We start from the raw sequence: 18,740 nt of genomic DNA, 5'->3' as shown, positions 1-18,740 counted from the left end.
TAAGATCCAGTGTTTGGAAGTTGAAATCAGACAATTTTTTAACATTGAGGATAATTAACCACTAGAACAGGTTCCCAAGGTATTTGGTAAATTCTCCATCACCTGGAGTCTTTACATCACGATTAGCTGTCTAAAAGATATGATTTTGTCCAATGGTAAGTTATAGAGCTAGATGCAGGACTGTCATTAAAAAAAAACTAGACTACACAAAGCATGTGACGATATGCTTTAGGGGAAAAAACTTCACTGTGTGGGGGTGCCCGACAACCTAGGATTCTTTAGTCTTCAGATAAAGTAAATGCTAGTCAAATGGCATCGGAAGTGACTATCTCTCAGGTGGACTTAAGGTTGGAGATTTATGCATACCTCTCAGCTGTCTCTTATCACTCTTATCCTCATTCTGGATCCAGATTTATAAGGTAGATGTTATTTTGTTTTTAATTAATTGAAATTATTATGAGGAAGACATTCAAAAGCACCTTAGGAATTTTGGAGCACAGCTGTCAATGAGACTTGTGCTCCAAAATTCCATAGGTGCTTTGGAAAATTCTCCCCCATATATCATTAAAAATAAGGATTTTAGATAACAATCACATCTATATTTCTTGTGTTCTCACTTAAGTGTTTTTGTTCGCATTGTGTCCTATATATGAAACTGTATGGGTTAATGAAGAACTGTAAGAAAAATCTCATCTCCTTGTTTCATAAAGACAACAAGAGTGCTATAAATAAGGATACGATTTGGTCAAGGCAGAAATGGAGGTCACTGATTCTGGGACCTCCGGGACTTCTTCCACTGCAGCAGGTCTGAAGCAGCTGTCAGCCCCAGATCAGCCTCAAGCAGCAGCCCCAAGGTTGAAGCTGTGGCTGAGATTAGGTCAGCCCCCTCTGGGATTATAGAAGTGGTGGTTAGGTTAGCCACTGCCGCAGGAGCAGTGGTGGGGCTGGAGCAACTGCAGGCAATCAGCCCCAGGGTCACTGGAGCAGATCGCTGAGGGTCAGCCCTGGGGCTGCCGGAGCAGTGGTCCTTAGGACTGCTGGAGCAGCTGGCCAGTAGGCTGACTGCTGGAGTAGTGGCCCCTGGCCCACTCTATCAGTGGCCTCAGGGCTGAACCAGCAACTCAGATTGGGTCAGCCCCCACCGCTGGAGCAACAGCAGGCATGGAGCAGCTGCCTGAGGTCAGCCCCTGGCAGCACTGTGGTTGTTAGCCCTCTCCTCCCCCTTCCCCTCCCTCTTCCACGCCCCCGTGTTTTTACTAAAAGTCAGCAGGCGTCCATCAATTTTTGTTTATTGCACGTGATCTGTCCCTGACTTTTACTAAAAATATCCATAACAGAATCTTATCCTTAATTATAAATAACAAAATAATCTAGGTCTGCAAAGAAGAGGGGCTACTGAACTAATCTCTGCTTTTGTACTTGGCTTTTCTCCTCCTAATCCTATCAACTGTAGTTCTGGGAATGAAATCTAGTAGCATCCTGCCAGTGAGATAAGAACATAAGAACCACCATACTGGGTCAGAACAATGGTCTATCTAGTTCAGTCTCATGTCTTCCAACAGTTGCCAATGCCAGGTGCTTCAGAGTGAATTAACAGAACATGGCAGTTATCAAGTGATCTGTTCCCTGTCATCCTCTCCCAGCTTCTGGCAGAGAATAAGGACACCAAGAGAATGGTGTTGCATCCCTGACCATCTTGCTTAATAACCACTGATGGATGCATCCGCCATGAATTTACCTAATTCTTTTTTTTAATCCACGTATAGTTTTGGCCTTCACAACATCCCTGGCAATGAGTTCCACAGGTTGACTGTGTGTTGTGTGAGGTAGTATTTCTTTTTCTTTGTTTTAAAGCTGCTGCCTATTAATTTCATTGAGTCACCTCTGGTTCTTGAAGGAGTAAAAAACACTTCATTATTCACTTTCTCCACTTATTCATGATTTTATAGACTCTTTGTCATATCCCCCGCCCTCCAGTTGTCTCTTTTCCAAGATGAAAAGTCCAAGTCTTTTTAATCTCTCCTCATATGGAAGCTGTTCCATACCTCTAATCGTTTTTGTTGCCTTGCTCTGTACCTTTTGCAATTCCAATATATCTTCTTTGAAATGGGGCAACCAGATCCGCATGAAGTATTCAAGATGTAGCCATGCCATGGATTTATATAGTGGCATTATGATATCTACTGTCTTATTATCTATCTTGTTCCTAACATTCTGTTAGCTTTTTTAACTGCTGCTGCACATTGAGCAGATGTTTTCTGAGAACTATTCACAATTATTCCAAGATCCCTTTCCTGAGAAGTAACAGCTAATTTATCCCCCATAATTTTGGGGGTATAGCTGAGATTATGTTTTCCAATGTTTATTACTTTGCATTTATCAGCTTTGAATTTCAGTTGTCATTTTCTTGCCTAGTCACCCAGTTTTATAAGATCCCTTTGTAAATCCTTGCAGTCTGCTTCGGATTTAACTATCCTGAGTAATTTGCTATTGTTTGCAAATGTTGCCACTTCACTGTTTATCCGTTTTCCAGATTATTTGTGAATATGTTGAACAGCACTGGTCCCAGTACAGATCCCCGAGGAACACCTCTATTTAACTCTTGCCATTCTGAAAACTGACCATTTATTCCTACCATTTGTTTCCTGTCTTAATCAGTTACTGATCACTTAACTCATGACTGCTTACTTTACTTAAAAGCCTTTGGTATGGGACCTTGTCAAAGGCTCTCTGAAAGTCCAATACACTATATCCACTGGATCACTCTTGACTACATGTTTGTTGACCTCCTCAGAGAATTCTAATAGATTGGTGAGGAATGATTTCCCTTAACAAAGCCATGTTGACTCTTTCCCAACAAATTGTGTTCATCTCTGTGTTTGATAATCCTGTTCTTTACTATAGTTTCAGCCAATTTGCTTGGCCCTGAAGTTAGGCTTACAGGCCAGGATTGCCTCTGGACCCTTTGTTAAAAAATTGGTGTCACATTAGCTGCCCCCTAGTCATCTGGTACAGAAGCTGATTTAAATGATTGGTTACATACCACAGTTACTAGTGCTGCAGTTTTATATTTGAGTTCCTTCAGAATGTCTGGGTGAATACTGTCTGGTCCTGGTGATTTACTACTCTTTAATTTATCAGATTGTTCCAAAACTTCCCCTATTTACAAATCAATCTGGGACAGTTCCTCAGATCTGTCACCTAAAAAGAATGGCTCGGGTGTGGGAATCTCCCTCATTCTCTGCAGTGAAGACTGATGCAAAGAATTCATGTAGCTTTTCCACCATGGCCTAATCTTTCTTGAGTGGTCCTTTAGCACCCCGGTTCGTCCAGTGGCCCCACTGACTGTTTGGTAGGCTTCATGTTTCTGATGTATTTAATTTATTTATTTATTTAGCTGTTGGATTTTGTATCTTTTGCTTGTTGCTCTTCAAATTATTTTTCGCCTGGCTAATTATGCTGCAGTGTCTCCTTATGTCCCAAACTCAAGCTAAGAGGGGCTTAATAGTCATCTGGAGATTTTTCCACATTGCAAGAAATGTCTCCAACAAAGCAACAACTGAAATATGTCAGGGTGGTACACATTTTGTATCTCTTCTTTTGCTGCCTTTCAACTTGTTTTCTAAACACTTTTTTGTTGCTGTTGGCATAAGTGCACTTAAAAGCAGCATATCGTCAAGCACAGAGAATGCTCACTGTTTTCTGTCTTTTAAAATCCATTCCAAGCATTTTCTTATAAGCAAATAAGCTAACTCTATGAGATATATTTGATAACAGATATTCTTTAGTTTGGGTGAGAGTTAACAAGCAAGTCTGTAATGAATAATGAAGTACTTTTTTAGTGACACACAGCCCCTATTCACTAATGATTTACACCATGAGTAAGGACTATTTTTGTGTAAGTTCAACAGATGAATCTTACAATGCCACCCTCTTGTATAACTTGCATAAAATAGGCATTCATCAAGGAGGATTACTCAAAATGGGTCTCTAAACCGCTACGTGCTGCGGGTCAGGATGCACAATTCCAGACAGGGGTGGAGACCGAAGGAGAAGGCTTGGATTTAGCATGAAAATGCATGCTGTGTCAATTCATGAGCACAAATGAGAGAGGCGCTTTTTTAAAATATAGCTAGATGCAAAAGTTAAGGCTGCCCCAAGCACTTTCATGGCTTGTAATCCAGGTTGAAAGTGACCTTGGCAATATTACAGGGGTAACATTTTTACACGCATGAGCTGTTCAACAGTTTCTCTAATGGAGTCATAAGGAGCTCTCAGCCTTCCTACATCGGGCACCATTGCTTTGTTTCACTGTTTGCTGTTTTTTAAAACAAGCATGTTCATTATAGTCCAGTGCAATCTGCAGCTATGCCACTGCAATGCTTTCTGCAACATGGCAGAATGCTTGGCTGTAGCATTCTTATTGATAACCCCAGTTCCTCGCCTCTTCTCCTGCTTTATCTGTATCTCTCTCCTCTTTCTTGTTTTCCAGCCCCTCATACAAGTATACTATTAAATATGCTAAAGTGACCATGCCATAAGACTTGTTCTCTGCACCCTCCCAAAATTGTTTACTAGTCTCCCACTCCAATAGCTGAACTCCTGAAATGCTTGGCCACTAATGTATTATTGCCCCATCATTCAAAATACTTAGCCACACTTTTTAAAATCATGTTTCCTTCTATTATATAATTATACTCTTCAGCCTGATTGATCTACAGTACTTAGAGTTAACAGAATTGTCTTTCAAGTCCTTTTAGCGCTACCCCACCAGAAACCCCTTCTGTTGCATTAAGGCTCAGGTGAAACAAAAGTTGTAACATCAAAGTCCAAGCATCATTTAAAAATCTACAAAGTAAAATTTATGTTGAATAGCCAGGATTTGAAATGCTATTTTTATATATATACATATATAAAGGAAAATGCTTCTTGGTGGTAGGGTGGTGATTGTGGAGTGCACATGTAAGGATGAAGAGTGTATGCCAGGCAAAAGATTTTTTTTCTGCTCTCTGGAAACCTCTGCAGTCTTCTTCCACCCCAATGAACTGATCTTTCACAGGGTAATAAACAGAACCTGGTTTTACAATTATTGACTGAAGTAGTTTTGCTATGCTTATAATGTCTCTTCTCAAACAATGACCACTCTCTTCCTGTAACGCTTTCTTTAAAAATAGAAGGGAAGACAAAGAGGGTTAAGAAAAAAAAAGATAAGCACCAAAACTGTCACAAGGGACCAGTGATTCTGGGTGCCCACTTTGAATTTGAGGAACTGTCCTAAATTGAGGTGTTAGTGGAGGAGATTTTGGAGCAAATTGATAAATAAACCAGTAATAAATCACCAGGACCAGATGGTATTCACTCAAAAGTTCTGAAGGAACTTAAATATGAAATTGCAGCACTAACTGTGGTACATAACCCATGCCTTAAATCAGCCTCTTTCCCAGAAGACTGGAGGACAGCTAATGAAACGTCAGTTTTTAAAAAAGCTCCAGAGGTGATCCTGGCAATTACAGGCTGGTAAGCCTAACTTCAGTGTCAGGCAAATTGGTTGAGACTGTTGTAAAGAACAGAATTATCAGACAAAGAGATGTCCCTGATATGTTGGGGAAGAGTCAACCTGGCTATAGTAAAGGGAAATCATGCATCATCAATCTATTAGAATTCTTTGAGGGAGTCAAAAAGCATGTGGACAAGACAGCCTTTGACAAGGTCCCTCACCAAAGGCTCTTAAGCAAAGTAAGCTGTCCTGGGATAATCCTAAGCTGTCCTCTCATGGATCAATAATTAGTTAAAAGATAAGAAACAAAGGGTAGGAAAAAATGTCCAGTTTTCACCGTGGAGAAAGGTGAGTAGCAGGCACCCCAAAATTATCTGAACTGGTACCGGTGATATTCAATATATTCATAAATGATCTGGAAATGGAGGTAAACAGTGAAGTGACAAAGTCTGAAGATGATGCAAAATTACTCAAGGCAGTTAAGTTCAGCGCTGACTGTGAAGAGTCACACAAAACAGAGTGACTGGGCAAGAAAATGGTAGACGAAATTTGGTGTTGATACGTGCTAAGTAATGCACATTGGAAAACATAATCCTAACTATACATACTGTGACAAAGCTCTGTCCTTGTCTCCGTGGGTCCCACGTTTCCTGGCAGATTTCGCTAGCTTCAGAAGCTCACTGTGACCCTCCACGTAGCCCTTCTCTCTTTAGAGGCAAAGGTCACAGCCTACTGAGCCATTTTCATCATAAGCCGGCAAGGGAGGCGAGGAGAAGCTACCCTCCCTTGCACAGTCTCTGTTGTCTCCCAGTCTCAGTGATTAATCGGGGGCAAAGGGGGGAGCCCGGGCCCACCCTCTACTCCAGGCTCCAGCCCAGGGACCCTAATAGTATCAGTTACTATGGTAGCTGACATTTTAGAAATAGAACGCATACAATTCCCTAGGCCACTTCCCCACAGCAGCCCCCACTTCCTCAAGATTTACTTCACCCTTACCTCAGGGCCTCCTTCCTTGTGCCTGATATGGTTTGTACTGCTCAGTCTCGCCAACAGTGCAACGTCCTCCTACAACTCCTGACACACGTGCCCACCTGACTAACTGGGAGGCTTTTAAATAGTTTCAGTCGGCTCCTGACTGGCTTCAGGTGTCCCAATCAACCTAGCTGTCCTCTCTGCCTTCTGGAAAGATCTTAATTGGCCCCAGGTGTCTTAATTGACCTGGAGCAGCTGCCATTTGCTTATCCTGGTAACAGAGATTTTTTTATCCTGTGGCTAATATATCTGTTTCCCATTACTTTACTATAGTCCTCTGGCCTTGCCCCATCACAATACAAAATGATGGGAACTAAATTAGATGTTATCACTCAAAAAAGAGATCTTGGAGTCATCAGGGTAGTTCTTTGATAACATCCACTCAATGTGCCTGAGCAGTCAAAAAAATCTAACCAGAAACGTATCGATAATAAGACAGACAATATCATAATAATACTAATATGTAAATTTATGGTACGCCCACACCATTAATTCTACATGTGGTTCTGCTTGCCTCACCTAAAAAAAAAAAAATATTAGAATTGAAAAAAAAGTACAGAAAAGGGCAACAAAAATTATAGGGGGATGGACTAGCTTCCATGAGGAAAGATTTAGACTGGGTCTGTTCAGCTTCAAAAAGAAATGACTCATGAAGTATCTAATAGAGGTTTATAAAATCATGAATGGTGTGGAGAAAGTGAATAAGGAAGTGCTCTATACCCCAACACAGAACGCAAGAACTAGGGTCACTCAATGAAATTAATAGGCAGCAGATTTTAAACAATCATAAAGAAGTGCTTCTTCACATAAAAGATAGTCAACCTGAAGAACTCATTGCCAGGGGTTGTTGTGAAGACCAAAACCATAAGTGGATTGAAAAAAGGAATTAGATAAGTTCATGGAAGATAAGTTCATTAATGGCTATTAGCCAGGAATGCAATCCCATGCTCTGGATGCCCCCAAACCTCCAATTGTTGGATCCTGGTGCTGGGCAACATGGAATGGATCACTCAATAATTGCCCTATTCTGTTCATTCCTTGAAAAGCATTGGCCACTGTCAGAAGACAGGATACTGAGCTAAATGGACGATTGGTCTGACCCAGTATGGCCATTCTTATATAAGACTCTGCCCCATTTTACAGAAAAGTTTTAGGATGCAGCACGGGGGAAAGGATGATGGAGAAAAAGTGATGCTGAATAGATACTGGCATTTCAGCAAGACTCTATTTCATACTGCAACAGAATAAGTCATTCCACTTGGCATAGCATATGTTTATGAATAAAATGTGCAGTTCCAAAAAAATAGTAGGAAGTTGCTAATAATCACTTTTTCATCTCAGTTGTAATTTATTGTGCATGACAGTGAACACAATCTTTTAAGATTTACTGGAATACTGCATAGAGTTCTGGTGTTTACATTTTAAAATGGATGTTGAAAAATTAGAAAGGGTGTAGAAGAGAGCCACATAAATTATTTCAAAACTGGAGAAAATGCCTTACAGTTAAAGACTTGAAGAGCTCCATCTGTTTAGCCTACCAGAAAGAAGATTGAGCAATGACTTGATAACAGTCTATAAACACCTTCCTGGGGAGAAAATACCTCGTACTAAAAGGCTCTTTAATCCACTAAAGAAAGATATAACAAGAACCACTGATTGAAAACTGAAGCCTGACAAATTCAAAGTAAAAATAAAGCATGCATTTTTAACAGGGAGGATTATTACCATTGGAACAGACTACGAAGGGAAGTGGTCTTGAAATCAAGACTGGATGCCTTTCTGGAAGATATGCTTTAGTCAAACACAAGTTCAATTCAGGGGCAACTGGATGAAATTTAATGGCCTGACTTATACAGGTCTGTCTAGATCAGGGATCGGCAACCTCTGGCATGCGGCTCGCCAAGGAAAGCACCCTGGTGGGCCGGGCCGGTTTGTTTACCTGCCGCATCGTCAGATTTGGCTGATCACGGCTCCCGCTGGCTGCGGTTTGCCGCTCCTGGCCAATAGGGGTGGCAGGAAGCGGCGGCCAGCACATCCCTCATCTCTCGCCACTTCCTGCAGCCCTCATTGGCCTGGAGCGGTGAACCATGGCCAGTGGGAGCTTTGATTGTCCAAACCTGATGACACAGCAGGTAAAAAAAATGGCCCAGACTGCCAGGGTGCTTACCCTGGAGAGCCGTGTGCCAAAGGTTGCCAAACCTGGTCTTGATGATCCAGTGGTCTCTTCTGGTCTTAAACTCAATCTAGGACATACATTTCCAGATAACTAAACTGGTCTCTTTTGGTTTTGTGTTTTATTCAGAGAAGGATTTTCTGTAAATCTATCTTCAGTTTGAAAGATCAAAGAAAATCCCTTTTTACCTGAAATTATTAGTTAAAATATGCCTGAACTTCATGCAGTAAAATAACGAAGAATTCCAAATGTTAAACATGTTACTAGTATTCCAAAAATTAGTTTATTTTAGAAAATCTGATTATTGATTATTTGATTATTGAGTTGATGCAACAGAGAAATTTTAGAACTTGGTTTCTACTGCTGAAGTTTTAGAGATGCCATATGCTTAAAATAAAAGCACTTCCAATTTGTATGAAGTCACTTCAGTGATCAAATACTTCCAGTAAATCCTGGAGGAGAAAAGAAAGTCTACAGCTATTACTCCTGGGGGAATTCTGCACCACTGCACATGTGCAGAATTTATGTCTGTCATAAACAGATAAATAAGAGTTAATAGAATAGAAGTACTTCATCTCTCTTTTGCCTGGAAAGGGTTAACAAGATCAGTAAGCCTGGCTGTCACCTGACCAGAGGACCAATCAGGGGACAGGATACTTTCAAATCTTGAGGGAGGGAAGGTTTTGTGTGTGCTGTTAGTGTTTGGTTGTTGTTCTCTCTGAGTTCTCAGAGGGACCAGATGTGCAACCAGGTTTCTCTCCAATCTCTCTGATACAGGCTCTTATAAATTCAGAATAGTGAGTACTAGGTAGATAAAGTGAGTTAGGCTTATGTTTGTTTTCTTTATTTGCAAATGTGTATTTGGCTGGGAGGAGTTCAAATGTATATTTGGCTGGAAGGAGTTCAAATCTGTATTTTGTTGAAAGGATTTTAATTTGTACTTGTATACTTAGGCTGGGAGGGTATTCCCAGTGTCTATAGCTGAAAGACCCTGTAACATATTCCATCTAAAATTTTCAAAGATAATTTTTACCTTTGTTCTTTTTTTAATTAAAAGTTTTTCTTGTTTAAGAACCTGATTGTTTTTTTTATTTCTGGTGTGAGACCCCAGGGGACGGGGTCTGGATTCACCAGGGAATTGGTGGGGAGAAAGGAGGGAAGGGGGAGAGAAAGGTTGATTTCTCTCTGTGTCAGGATTACTTTCTCTCTCAGGGAGAATCTGGGAGGAGTAGAGAGAAGGAGGGGGGAAGGTGAATTTTCCTCTCTGTTTAAAGATTCAAGGCCTTTGAATCACAGTGATCTTCCAGGGTAACCTGGGGAGGGGAAGCCTGGGAGAGGCAATGGTGGGGGAAAGGGTTTACTTTCCTTGTGTTAAGATCCAGAGGGTCTGGGTCTTGGGGGTCCCCGGGCAAGGTTTTGGGGGGACCAGAGTGTACCAGGCACTGGAATTCCTGGTTGGTAGCAGCGCTACAGGCTCTAAGCTGGTAATTAAGCTTAGAGGAATTCATGCTGGTACCCCATCTTTTGGACGCTAAGGTTCAGAGTGGGGATTTATACCATGACAATGTCCCTCGTAGATTTTTTGCTTCCCTGCAGAAAAATTACTTTCTGACAGGGAAGCAAAGTGAAGCCACAAGAGTGATCATATGACCCTCCCCAGCAGCTTGTTTCGGGTGCTCAGGGCAGCCGGCAGAGAGGCAAAGCACTGTAGGGCAGGAGGCAAGACTGCAGAAGACCTGGCTGGTGGCTCCTAGCTTGTGCCTGGCTCAGCTGCTGCTCTGGGCTAGAGAGGATGGGATTTCCTCTCCCGCTGCACGATATCCAGAGCTGGATCAGACCCATCTCCAGATTTCTCCCCCAGCTGCAGGAAGCTCTGCAAACTTCCCCCTCCGCCACTGCTTCCTGCACCCATCGCTCCTCAGCTGCAGGGGGAGGGATCCCTGTAAAGAGAGCTGCTCCCCCATCGCCCAACCCCCATGCATCCAGACCTCATCATACTCAGACCCTACCACTGAGCCTCACCCCCCCCAACACACTCAGAACTCCCCTGAGAAGCCCTACTCCCCCTGCACCTGGACTACCCTGATGAGCCACCCGCACCTGGATCCTCACCCCACCGAGCCCCAACCAGTTGCACCTGGATCCCCACCCCACCGAATCCCTCTCCCCCCGCATCTGGTTCCCCCCACACTCAGACCCTCTCCCCCCTGTTGAGCCCCAACCACCTTCACCTGGACCCCCCTGCAGAGTCCCATTACCATTACATCCAAAAATAACCAACAATCCCCTCTTCATCCACATCCCCTCTGCACCCAAATCCCCCACTGAGCTGTCCACAACCAGATTACTCTATACAGAACCCTCTCAACCCACACCTGGATCCCCAAAGAATCCTGTGGCACCTTATAGACTAACAGACGTTTTGGAGCATGAGCTTTCGTGGGTGAATACCCACTTCTTCAGATGCATGTAGTGGAAATTTCCAGGGGCAGGTATATATATGCTAGCAAGCAAGCTAGAGATAACGAGGTCAGTTCAATCAGGGAGGATGAGGCCCTGTTCTAGCAGTTGAGGTGTGAAAACCAAGAGAGGAGAAACTGGTTCTGCAGTTGGCAAGCCATTCACAGTCTTTGTTCAATCCTTTGCAGATGAACTGAAGCTCAGCAGTTTCTCTTTGAAGTCTGGTCCTGAAGTTTTTTTGCTACAGGATGGCCACCTTAAGGTCTGCTATAGTGTGGCCAGGGAGGTTGAAGTGCTCTCCTACAGGTTTTTGTATATTGCCATTCCTAATGTCTGATTGTGTCCAAATTTATCCTTTTCCGTAGAGACTGTCCAGTTTGGCCGATGTACATAGCAGAGGGGCATTGCTGGCATATGATGGCGTATATTACATTGGTGGATGTGCAGGTGAATGAACCAGTGATGGTGTGGCTGATCTGGTTAGGTCCTGTGATGGTGTCGCTGGGGTAGATATGTGGACAGAGTTGGCATCAAGGTTTGTTGCATGGATTGGTTCCTGAGCTAGAGTTATTATGGTGCGGTGTGCAGTTACTGGTGAGAATATGTTTCAGGTTGGCAGGTTGTCTGTGGGCAAGGACAGGCCTGCCACCCAAGGCCTGTGAAAGTGTGGAATCATTGTCCAGGATGGGTTGTAGATCCTTGATGATGCGTTGGAGGGGTTTTAGCTGGGGGCTGTATATGATGGCCAGTGGAATCCTGTTGGTTTCTTTCTTGGGTTTGTCTTGCAGTAGGAGGCTTCTGGGTACACGTCTGGCTCTGTTGATCTGTTTCCTTATTTCCTTGTGCGGGTATTGCAGTTTTGAGAATGCTTGGTGGAGATTTTGTAGGTGCTGGTCTCTGTCTGAGGGGTTAGAGCAGATGCGGTTGTACCTCAGTGCTTGGATCGTGTGCTGTGTCCGGGATGGAAGCTGGAGGCATGAAGATAGGCATAGCGGTCGGTAGGTTTTCGATATAGGGTGGTGTTAATGTGACCATCACTTATTTGCACCGTGGTGTCAAGAAAGTGGACCTCCCGTGTAGATTGGTCCAGGCTGAGGTTGATGGTGGGGTGGAAGCTGTTGAAATCGTGGTGGAATTTTTCCAGAGTCTCCTTCCCATGGGTCCAGATGATGAAGATGTCATCAATGTAGCGTAGGTAGAGAAGGGGAGTGAGTGGACGAGAGCTGAGGAAGCGTTGTTCCAGGTCGGCCATGAAGATATTGGCATATTGTGGGGCCATGCGGGTACCCATAGCAGTGCCACTGATCTGGAGATATATATTGTCATCAAATTTGAAATAGTTGTGTGTAAGTATAAAGGCACAGAGCTCAGCAGCCAGTTGTGCTGTGGCATCATCAGGGATAGTGTTCCTGACAGCTTGTATTCTATCTGTGTGTGGGATGTTTGTGTAGAGAGCCTCTACATCCATGGTGGCTAGGATGGTGTTTTCCGGGACGTGACCAATACATTGTAGTTTCCTCAGGAAATCAGTGGTGTCACGGAGATAGCTGGGAGTGCTGGTGGCATAGGGTCTGAGTAGAGAGTCCATATATCCAGACAGTCCTTCAGTGAGAGTGCCAATGCCCGAGATGATGGGGCGTCCAGGATTTCCGGGTTTGTGGATCTTGGGTAGTAGATAGAATAACCCTGGTCGGGGCTCTAGGGGTATGTTGATTTCTTTCGGTGTTAGTGTAGGGAGTGTCCTGAGTAGATGCTGTAGTTTCTTAGTGTATTCCTCAGTGGGATCTGAGGGAAGTGGCCTGTAGAATTTGGTATTGGAGAGTTGTCTGGCAGCCTCCTTTTGGTAGTCAGACCTGTTCATGATGACAACGGCACCTCCTGTGTTAGTCAGACTAACACGGCTACCCCTCTGATACTTGACACCATGCAAGGCACTGCATTTAGCCGTATGGAGTGGAAATCCATCAACCTCGTGAAGAAACTTGCACAAATACAGACAGATATCATCTTCCTTTCCAAATGCAAACGGATGGACATCATACCAAATGGACTAAAAGTAAAAAATCCACTGCTATCTACATACTACACAGACCACAGTGAGAGATTATGCGATACTCTATCAAAAAAACTGAGGAATCACCTGATCAGCATCCTATACAGCAAACAGGAAAACATCAAAAAAGAGCTCTCCAACCTGGAGACTCTCATGAATAACCAAACTTCTATACAAATGGACTTCACTAGAATAAGACAGGAGATCTACATTACTCACTTCACCTCTCTACAAAGGAAAAAGGACTGTAAGCTGTCTAAACTCCTACCTGCCACATGGGGCCACAACCGTGGTACCCCTAACCCATCCAGCAATATCATCAATCTATCCAACTATGCACTCAGCCCAGAAGAAAAGTCTGTCCTATCTCGGGGACTCTCTTTCTGCCCTGCCACCCCCACCAACATGATACAGTTCTGTGGAGATCTGGAAGCCTACTTTCGCCGTCTCCGACTCAAAGAATACTTCCAGGACAACACTGAACAGTGCACTGATACACAGGTGCCCTCCCACCAACAGCACAAGAAGAACTCCACATGGACTCCTCCTGAGGGTCGAAATGACAGTCTGGACCTATACATTGAATGCTTCCGCCGGCGTGCACAGGCAGAAATCGTGGAACAACAACGCTTGCCTCACAACCTAAGTCGTGCAGAACGCAATGCCATCCACAGCCTCAGAAACCACCCTGACATTATCATCAAAGAGGCTGATAAAGGAGGTGCCGTTGTCATCATGAACAGGTCTGACTACCAAAAGGAGGCCGCCAGACAACTCTCCAATACCAAATTCTACAGGCCACTTCCCTCAGATCCCACTGAGGAATACACTAAGAAACTACAGCATCTACTCAGGACACTCCCTACACTAACACCAGAAGAAATCAACATACCCCTAGAGCCTCGACCAGGGTTATTCTATCTATTACTCAAGATCCACAAACCCGGAAATCCTGGACGCCCCATCATCTCGGGCATTGACACTCTCACTGAAGGACTGTCTGGATATATGGACTCTCTACTCAGACCCTATGCCACCAGCACTCCCAGCTATCTCCGCGACACCACTGATTTCCTGAGGAAACTACAATGTATTGGTCACCTCCCAGAAAACACCATCATAGCCACCATGGATGTAGAGGCTCTCTACACAAACATCCCACACACAGATGGAATACAAGCTGTCAGGAACACTATCCCTGATGGTGCCACAGCACAACTGGCTGCTGAGCTCTGTGCCTTTATACTTACACACAACTATTTCAAATGTGATGACAATATATATCTCCAGATCAATGGCACTGCTATGGGCACCCGCATGGCCCCACAATATGCCAATATCTTCATGGCCGACCTGGAACAACGCTTCCTCAGCTCTCGTCCACTCACACCCCTTCTCTACCTACGCTACATTGATGACATCTTCATCATCTGGACCCATGGGAAGGAGACTCTGGAAAAATTCCACCACGATTTCAACAGCTTCCACCCCACCATCAACCTCAGCCTGGACCAATCTACACGGGAAGTCCACTTTCTTGACACCACGGTGCAAATAAGTGATGGTCACATTAACACCACCCTATATCGAAAACCTACCGACCGCTATGCCTATCTTCATGCCTCCAGCTTCCATCCCAGACACAGCACACGATCCATTGTCTACAGCCAAGCACTGAGGTACAACCGCATCTGCTCTAACCCCTCAGACAGAGACCAGCACCTACAAAATCTCCACCAAGCATTCTCAAAACTACAATACCCGCACGAGGAAATGAGGAAACAGATCAACAGAGCCAGACGTGTACCCAGAAGCCTCCTACTGCAAGACAAACCCAAGAAAGAAACCAACAGGACTCCACTGGCCATCACATACAGCCCCCAGCTAAAACCCCTCCAACGCATCATCAAGGATCTACAACCCATCCTGGACAATGATCCCACACTTTCACAGGCCTTGAGTGGCAGGCCAGTCCTTACCCACAGACAACCTGCCAACCTGAAACATATTCTCACCAGTAACTGCACACCGCACCATAATAACTCTAGCTCAGGAACCAATCCATGCAACAAACCTCGATGCCAACTCTGCCCACATATCTACACCAGCGACACCATCACAGGACCTAACCAGATCAGCCACACCATCACTGGTTCATTCACCTGCACATCCACCAATGTAATATACGCCATCATATGCCAGCAATGCCCCTCTGCTATGTACATCGGCCAAACTGGACAGTCTCTACGGAAAAGGATAAATTTGGACACAAATCAGACATTAGAAATGGCAATATACAAAAACCTGTAGGAGAGCACTTCAACCTCCCTGGCCACACTATAGCAGACCTTAAGGTGGCCATCCTGTAGCAAAAAAACTTCAGGACCAGACTTCAAAGAGAACCTGCTGAGCTTCAGTTCATCTGCAAATTTGACACCATCAGCTCAGGACTGAACAAAGACTGTGAACGGCTTGCCAACTACAGAACCAGTTTCTCCTCTCTTGGTTTTCACATCTCAACTGCTAGAACAGGGCCTCATCCTCCCTGATTGAACTGACCTCGTTATCTCTAGCTTGCTTGCTAGCATATATATACCTGCCTTTGGAAATTTCCACTACATGCATCTGAGGAAGTGGGTATTCACCCATGAAAGCTCATGCTCCAAAACGTCTGTTAGTCTATAAGGTGCCACAGGATTCTTTGCTGCTTTTACAGATCCAGACTAACACGGCTACCCCTCTGATACTTGACACCTGGATCCCCCTACACTAAGCTCCTCCACACTTGGATCCTGCCTTGCTGAGCCTGCCTGCCCACATCAGGTGCACATGGCATAGAGAGGCAGGGTCCTAGGATGTTTCTGGGGCAGGCCCAGTCCTTGCAGTGTCAGGGTTGGGTGCACGGCTGACTTTAGGCCTATTCCACCAATTCCCCCAAATCGGGCCCCACGCCTAAGAGGGCCCCGCACCCAGTGAGAATCTCTTCCCTGGCTAGAGGCGCCTTTTTAATTTTTACTCACCTGGCGGTGCTCCGGGTCTTCATCGGCACTTTGGCGGCAGGTCCTTCGCTTGCTCTGGGTCTTCGGCGGCACTTCAGTGGTGGGTCCTTCAGTGCCGCCGAAGACCTGGAGCGAGTGAAGGACCCGCCGTGGAAGTGCCACTGAAAACTTGGAGCACCACCAGATAAGTACAAGCCCCAGGTGGTTTTTTTTTGTTTGTTTGTTTTTTTAAGTCATCTCTGCCGGGGCCCTGCCAAAACTGTTTTAATTGGGCCCCACACTTCCTAAAGCCGGCCGTGGTTGGATGCAGCCTCACAGCCTGCTGAGTCCATGCCCGGGGGGAGGAGGGGAACTGCACAGTATTCTCCCACCTCTGTGCAGCCAGTGGCCTGTATTTCCGCAATGTCATGCTGGAGCCTCCACAGTTATTTGACAAACAAAATGTGCAGAATTTTAAAATATTGCACTCAGTATTTTTTTTTTTTTGGCACAGGATGCCATCAGGAATATATTATAATGCTTGATTCTTCCACCCTTATTTGCTTTGGCTACTTCTTTACTCCATGAGTAGTCCCTTTAAAATCAATGGAGTTACTGGAGAATAAATTACTCTTCAAGGCAAGTAAGAGTGGCAGAATCTGGTTCATCATTTGTTGATACCAGGCTTGATTCTCCTCTCACATCAATTTTACATCATCTAACTTTATTGGGTTCAAACAAAATAATTCCTTCAGATTTACACTGTTGTGAATAGATTGCTTTTCCCATGGCAAAACTGGCATCTGATCAATTTCTAATAATTTTTATACATTTCTATAACACCAATTAAGTTAGGGGGATGTGATCCTGGACTCCTGTTTCAAAGTCAGGCCTCTTAGCATTACCTAGCAAATGTTTCCACCGGGCTTATATTAAAACAAGTGGCCTGGAGAGTTTCACTGAAACCATCTTGGGAGCTTGTCTTACCAGGAGGTACATTTTGCAAGTACAAATACTGTACTCACATAACATAAAGCTGCTGCTGTTGAACCCCCCCTTGTGAGAACAAGGTCAAACTATTACTGTCTGCTCCCAGCACATAATGGCATGAACAGAGATGGGCAGAGATAGCTTATGCTCCCGTTGATGAGGCTGGATCTGGGGCTAAAAGTTGGGGAAGTTACATCCCAATTACAAGGAGGTCATAATGTCGGTAGGGTCTCCTAGATGGGCTAGAAAGGAGAAACTCCAAGAGCAGGAAGATTATAATACAGGAAGCCCGCGCCAGCCGCGAGAAGCATAGTTGGCAGTAGCTCGGTTAACTGTTCGCGGGCAGCAGTGTGCCCAGGAAGGCGCATCCCGCTGGAAGAGGCTCCGCCTTTGCACTTCACTTCTCCAGGCACAGAGCTCAGCCCCGAAACGCAAGGCGGAGAAAGCGGGGAAGGGGGAGAGGATAGGGTTGTTATCGAGTCTCGATCCGGGGTGGGTGGGGGATTCACCCTGAGAGCTTTAATAGAGGAAAAGCGGGCAGAGGGACAGAAGAAGGGTCACAAAGGAAGGAAAGTTAGTTCTAGCGAAAGGAAAGGCTGGAAAGCCTAAAGCGAGAGGAGGCTGGAACGGGCAGGGAACGAGCGAGCGGTAGAGGAGCTCAGCGAAGGGGAGGGGAGGGGAGGGGAGGCTCGCAGCGCAGGCAGGGCACAGCAAGCGGGGTGTGCGGAGGGAAGCGGAGAGACGCCGAGGCGACAGAACTAGAGCGGGCACAGGCAAGGGCAGAGCGTGACTGGGCCCCCAGCGCTCCGTCTCCTCCCGCTGCGCGTAGCCTGGCTGGAGCGGGGATCTTCGACCAGGTGCTGGGGCGGGGGCGGCGCGGTCCTTACCTGCAGGTAGGGCTTGCCCCTGGCCACGCCTCCCACCACGATGTCCGCGGCCGCCATGGCCCCGGTGGGGGAGAGCCCGAAGCCCACGTAGCCCTGGGTGCGCACCTCCAGGCGGAAGGAGATGCTGCTGCCCTGGTGGCCCCACAGGAGCCGGTATCCGGCCGCCCCGTCCAGGACGGCGCTGTGCGGGTAGCGCCCGGCGGCCGCGGTGGCGGCGGGGAGCAGCAGCCCCCACAGGAGGAGCGGCCAGAGGCGCATCCTTCCCGGGCGCCGCTCGCTCGGGCACGGAGAGGCTGGGTGCGGAGACGTCGCCGGGCTCCAGCCAGCACCTCTCAGCCGGCGCTGGGCTCTGCTGCTGCTGCAGCCGGCGCCGCGCGCTGCACTGGGGGGCGGGGGGGTCCTGCTCAGCCCGCCCTCGCTGCGGGCGGCACCAGCGCGGCCAGCCCCGGCTGGGAGCAGGGGGAGCAGGGGCCTGGCGGAGGCGGGTCACTGAGGGGAGGAAGGTGAGGCTGGTAGGGGCGGGACGCAGGGGTAAGAGGCAGGGCCGGGGGGGGGCGACACTCGGAGGGAGGGAAGGGTCCTGGAGAACAGGAATGGGGGCGAGAGGGGTTCAGGGGAGAAGCGGCGGGGGGGCCACGTGGGGGTTTGTCCCCCCCTTTGGTTCGGTGAG

General features: G+C 46.1%; 1 protein-coding gene across 1 annotated transcript in view; it reads right to left on the bottom strand.

Annotated features, from left to right (window-relative positions):
• The window catches only part of MOXD1 (monooxygenase DBH like 1), a 101,544-nt gene extending 83,201 nt beyond the window's left edge, over nucleotides 1-18,343 (bottom strand). Inside the window, exon 1 of the mRNA XM_050949644.1 lies at nucleotides 18,071-18,343. Coding sequence (XP_050805601.1) covers nucleotides 18,071-18,328 — 258 coding nt within the window. The 5' untranslated portion in view covers nucleotides 18,329-18,343. The remainder of the gene's footprint in view (nucleotides 1-18,070) is intronic.
• Nucleotides 18,344-18,740: the final 397 nt, after the last annotated feature.

The sequence above is a fragment of the Gopherus flavomarginatus genome, chromosome 4 (genome assembly GCF_025201925.1).
Source record: "Gopherus flavomarginatus isolate rGopFla2 chromosome 4, rGopFla2.mat.asm, whole genome shotgun sequence".
NCBI classification, from domain to species: domain Eukaryota; kingdom Metazoa; phylum Chordata; order Testudines; family Testudinidae; genus Gopherus; species Gopherus flavomarginatus.
This window is presented reverse-complemented; position numbering and strand designations above follow the sequence as displayed.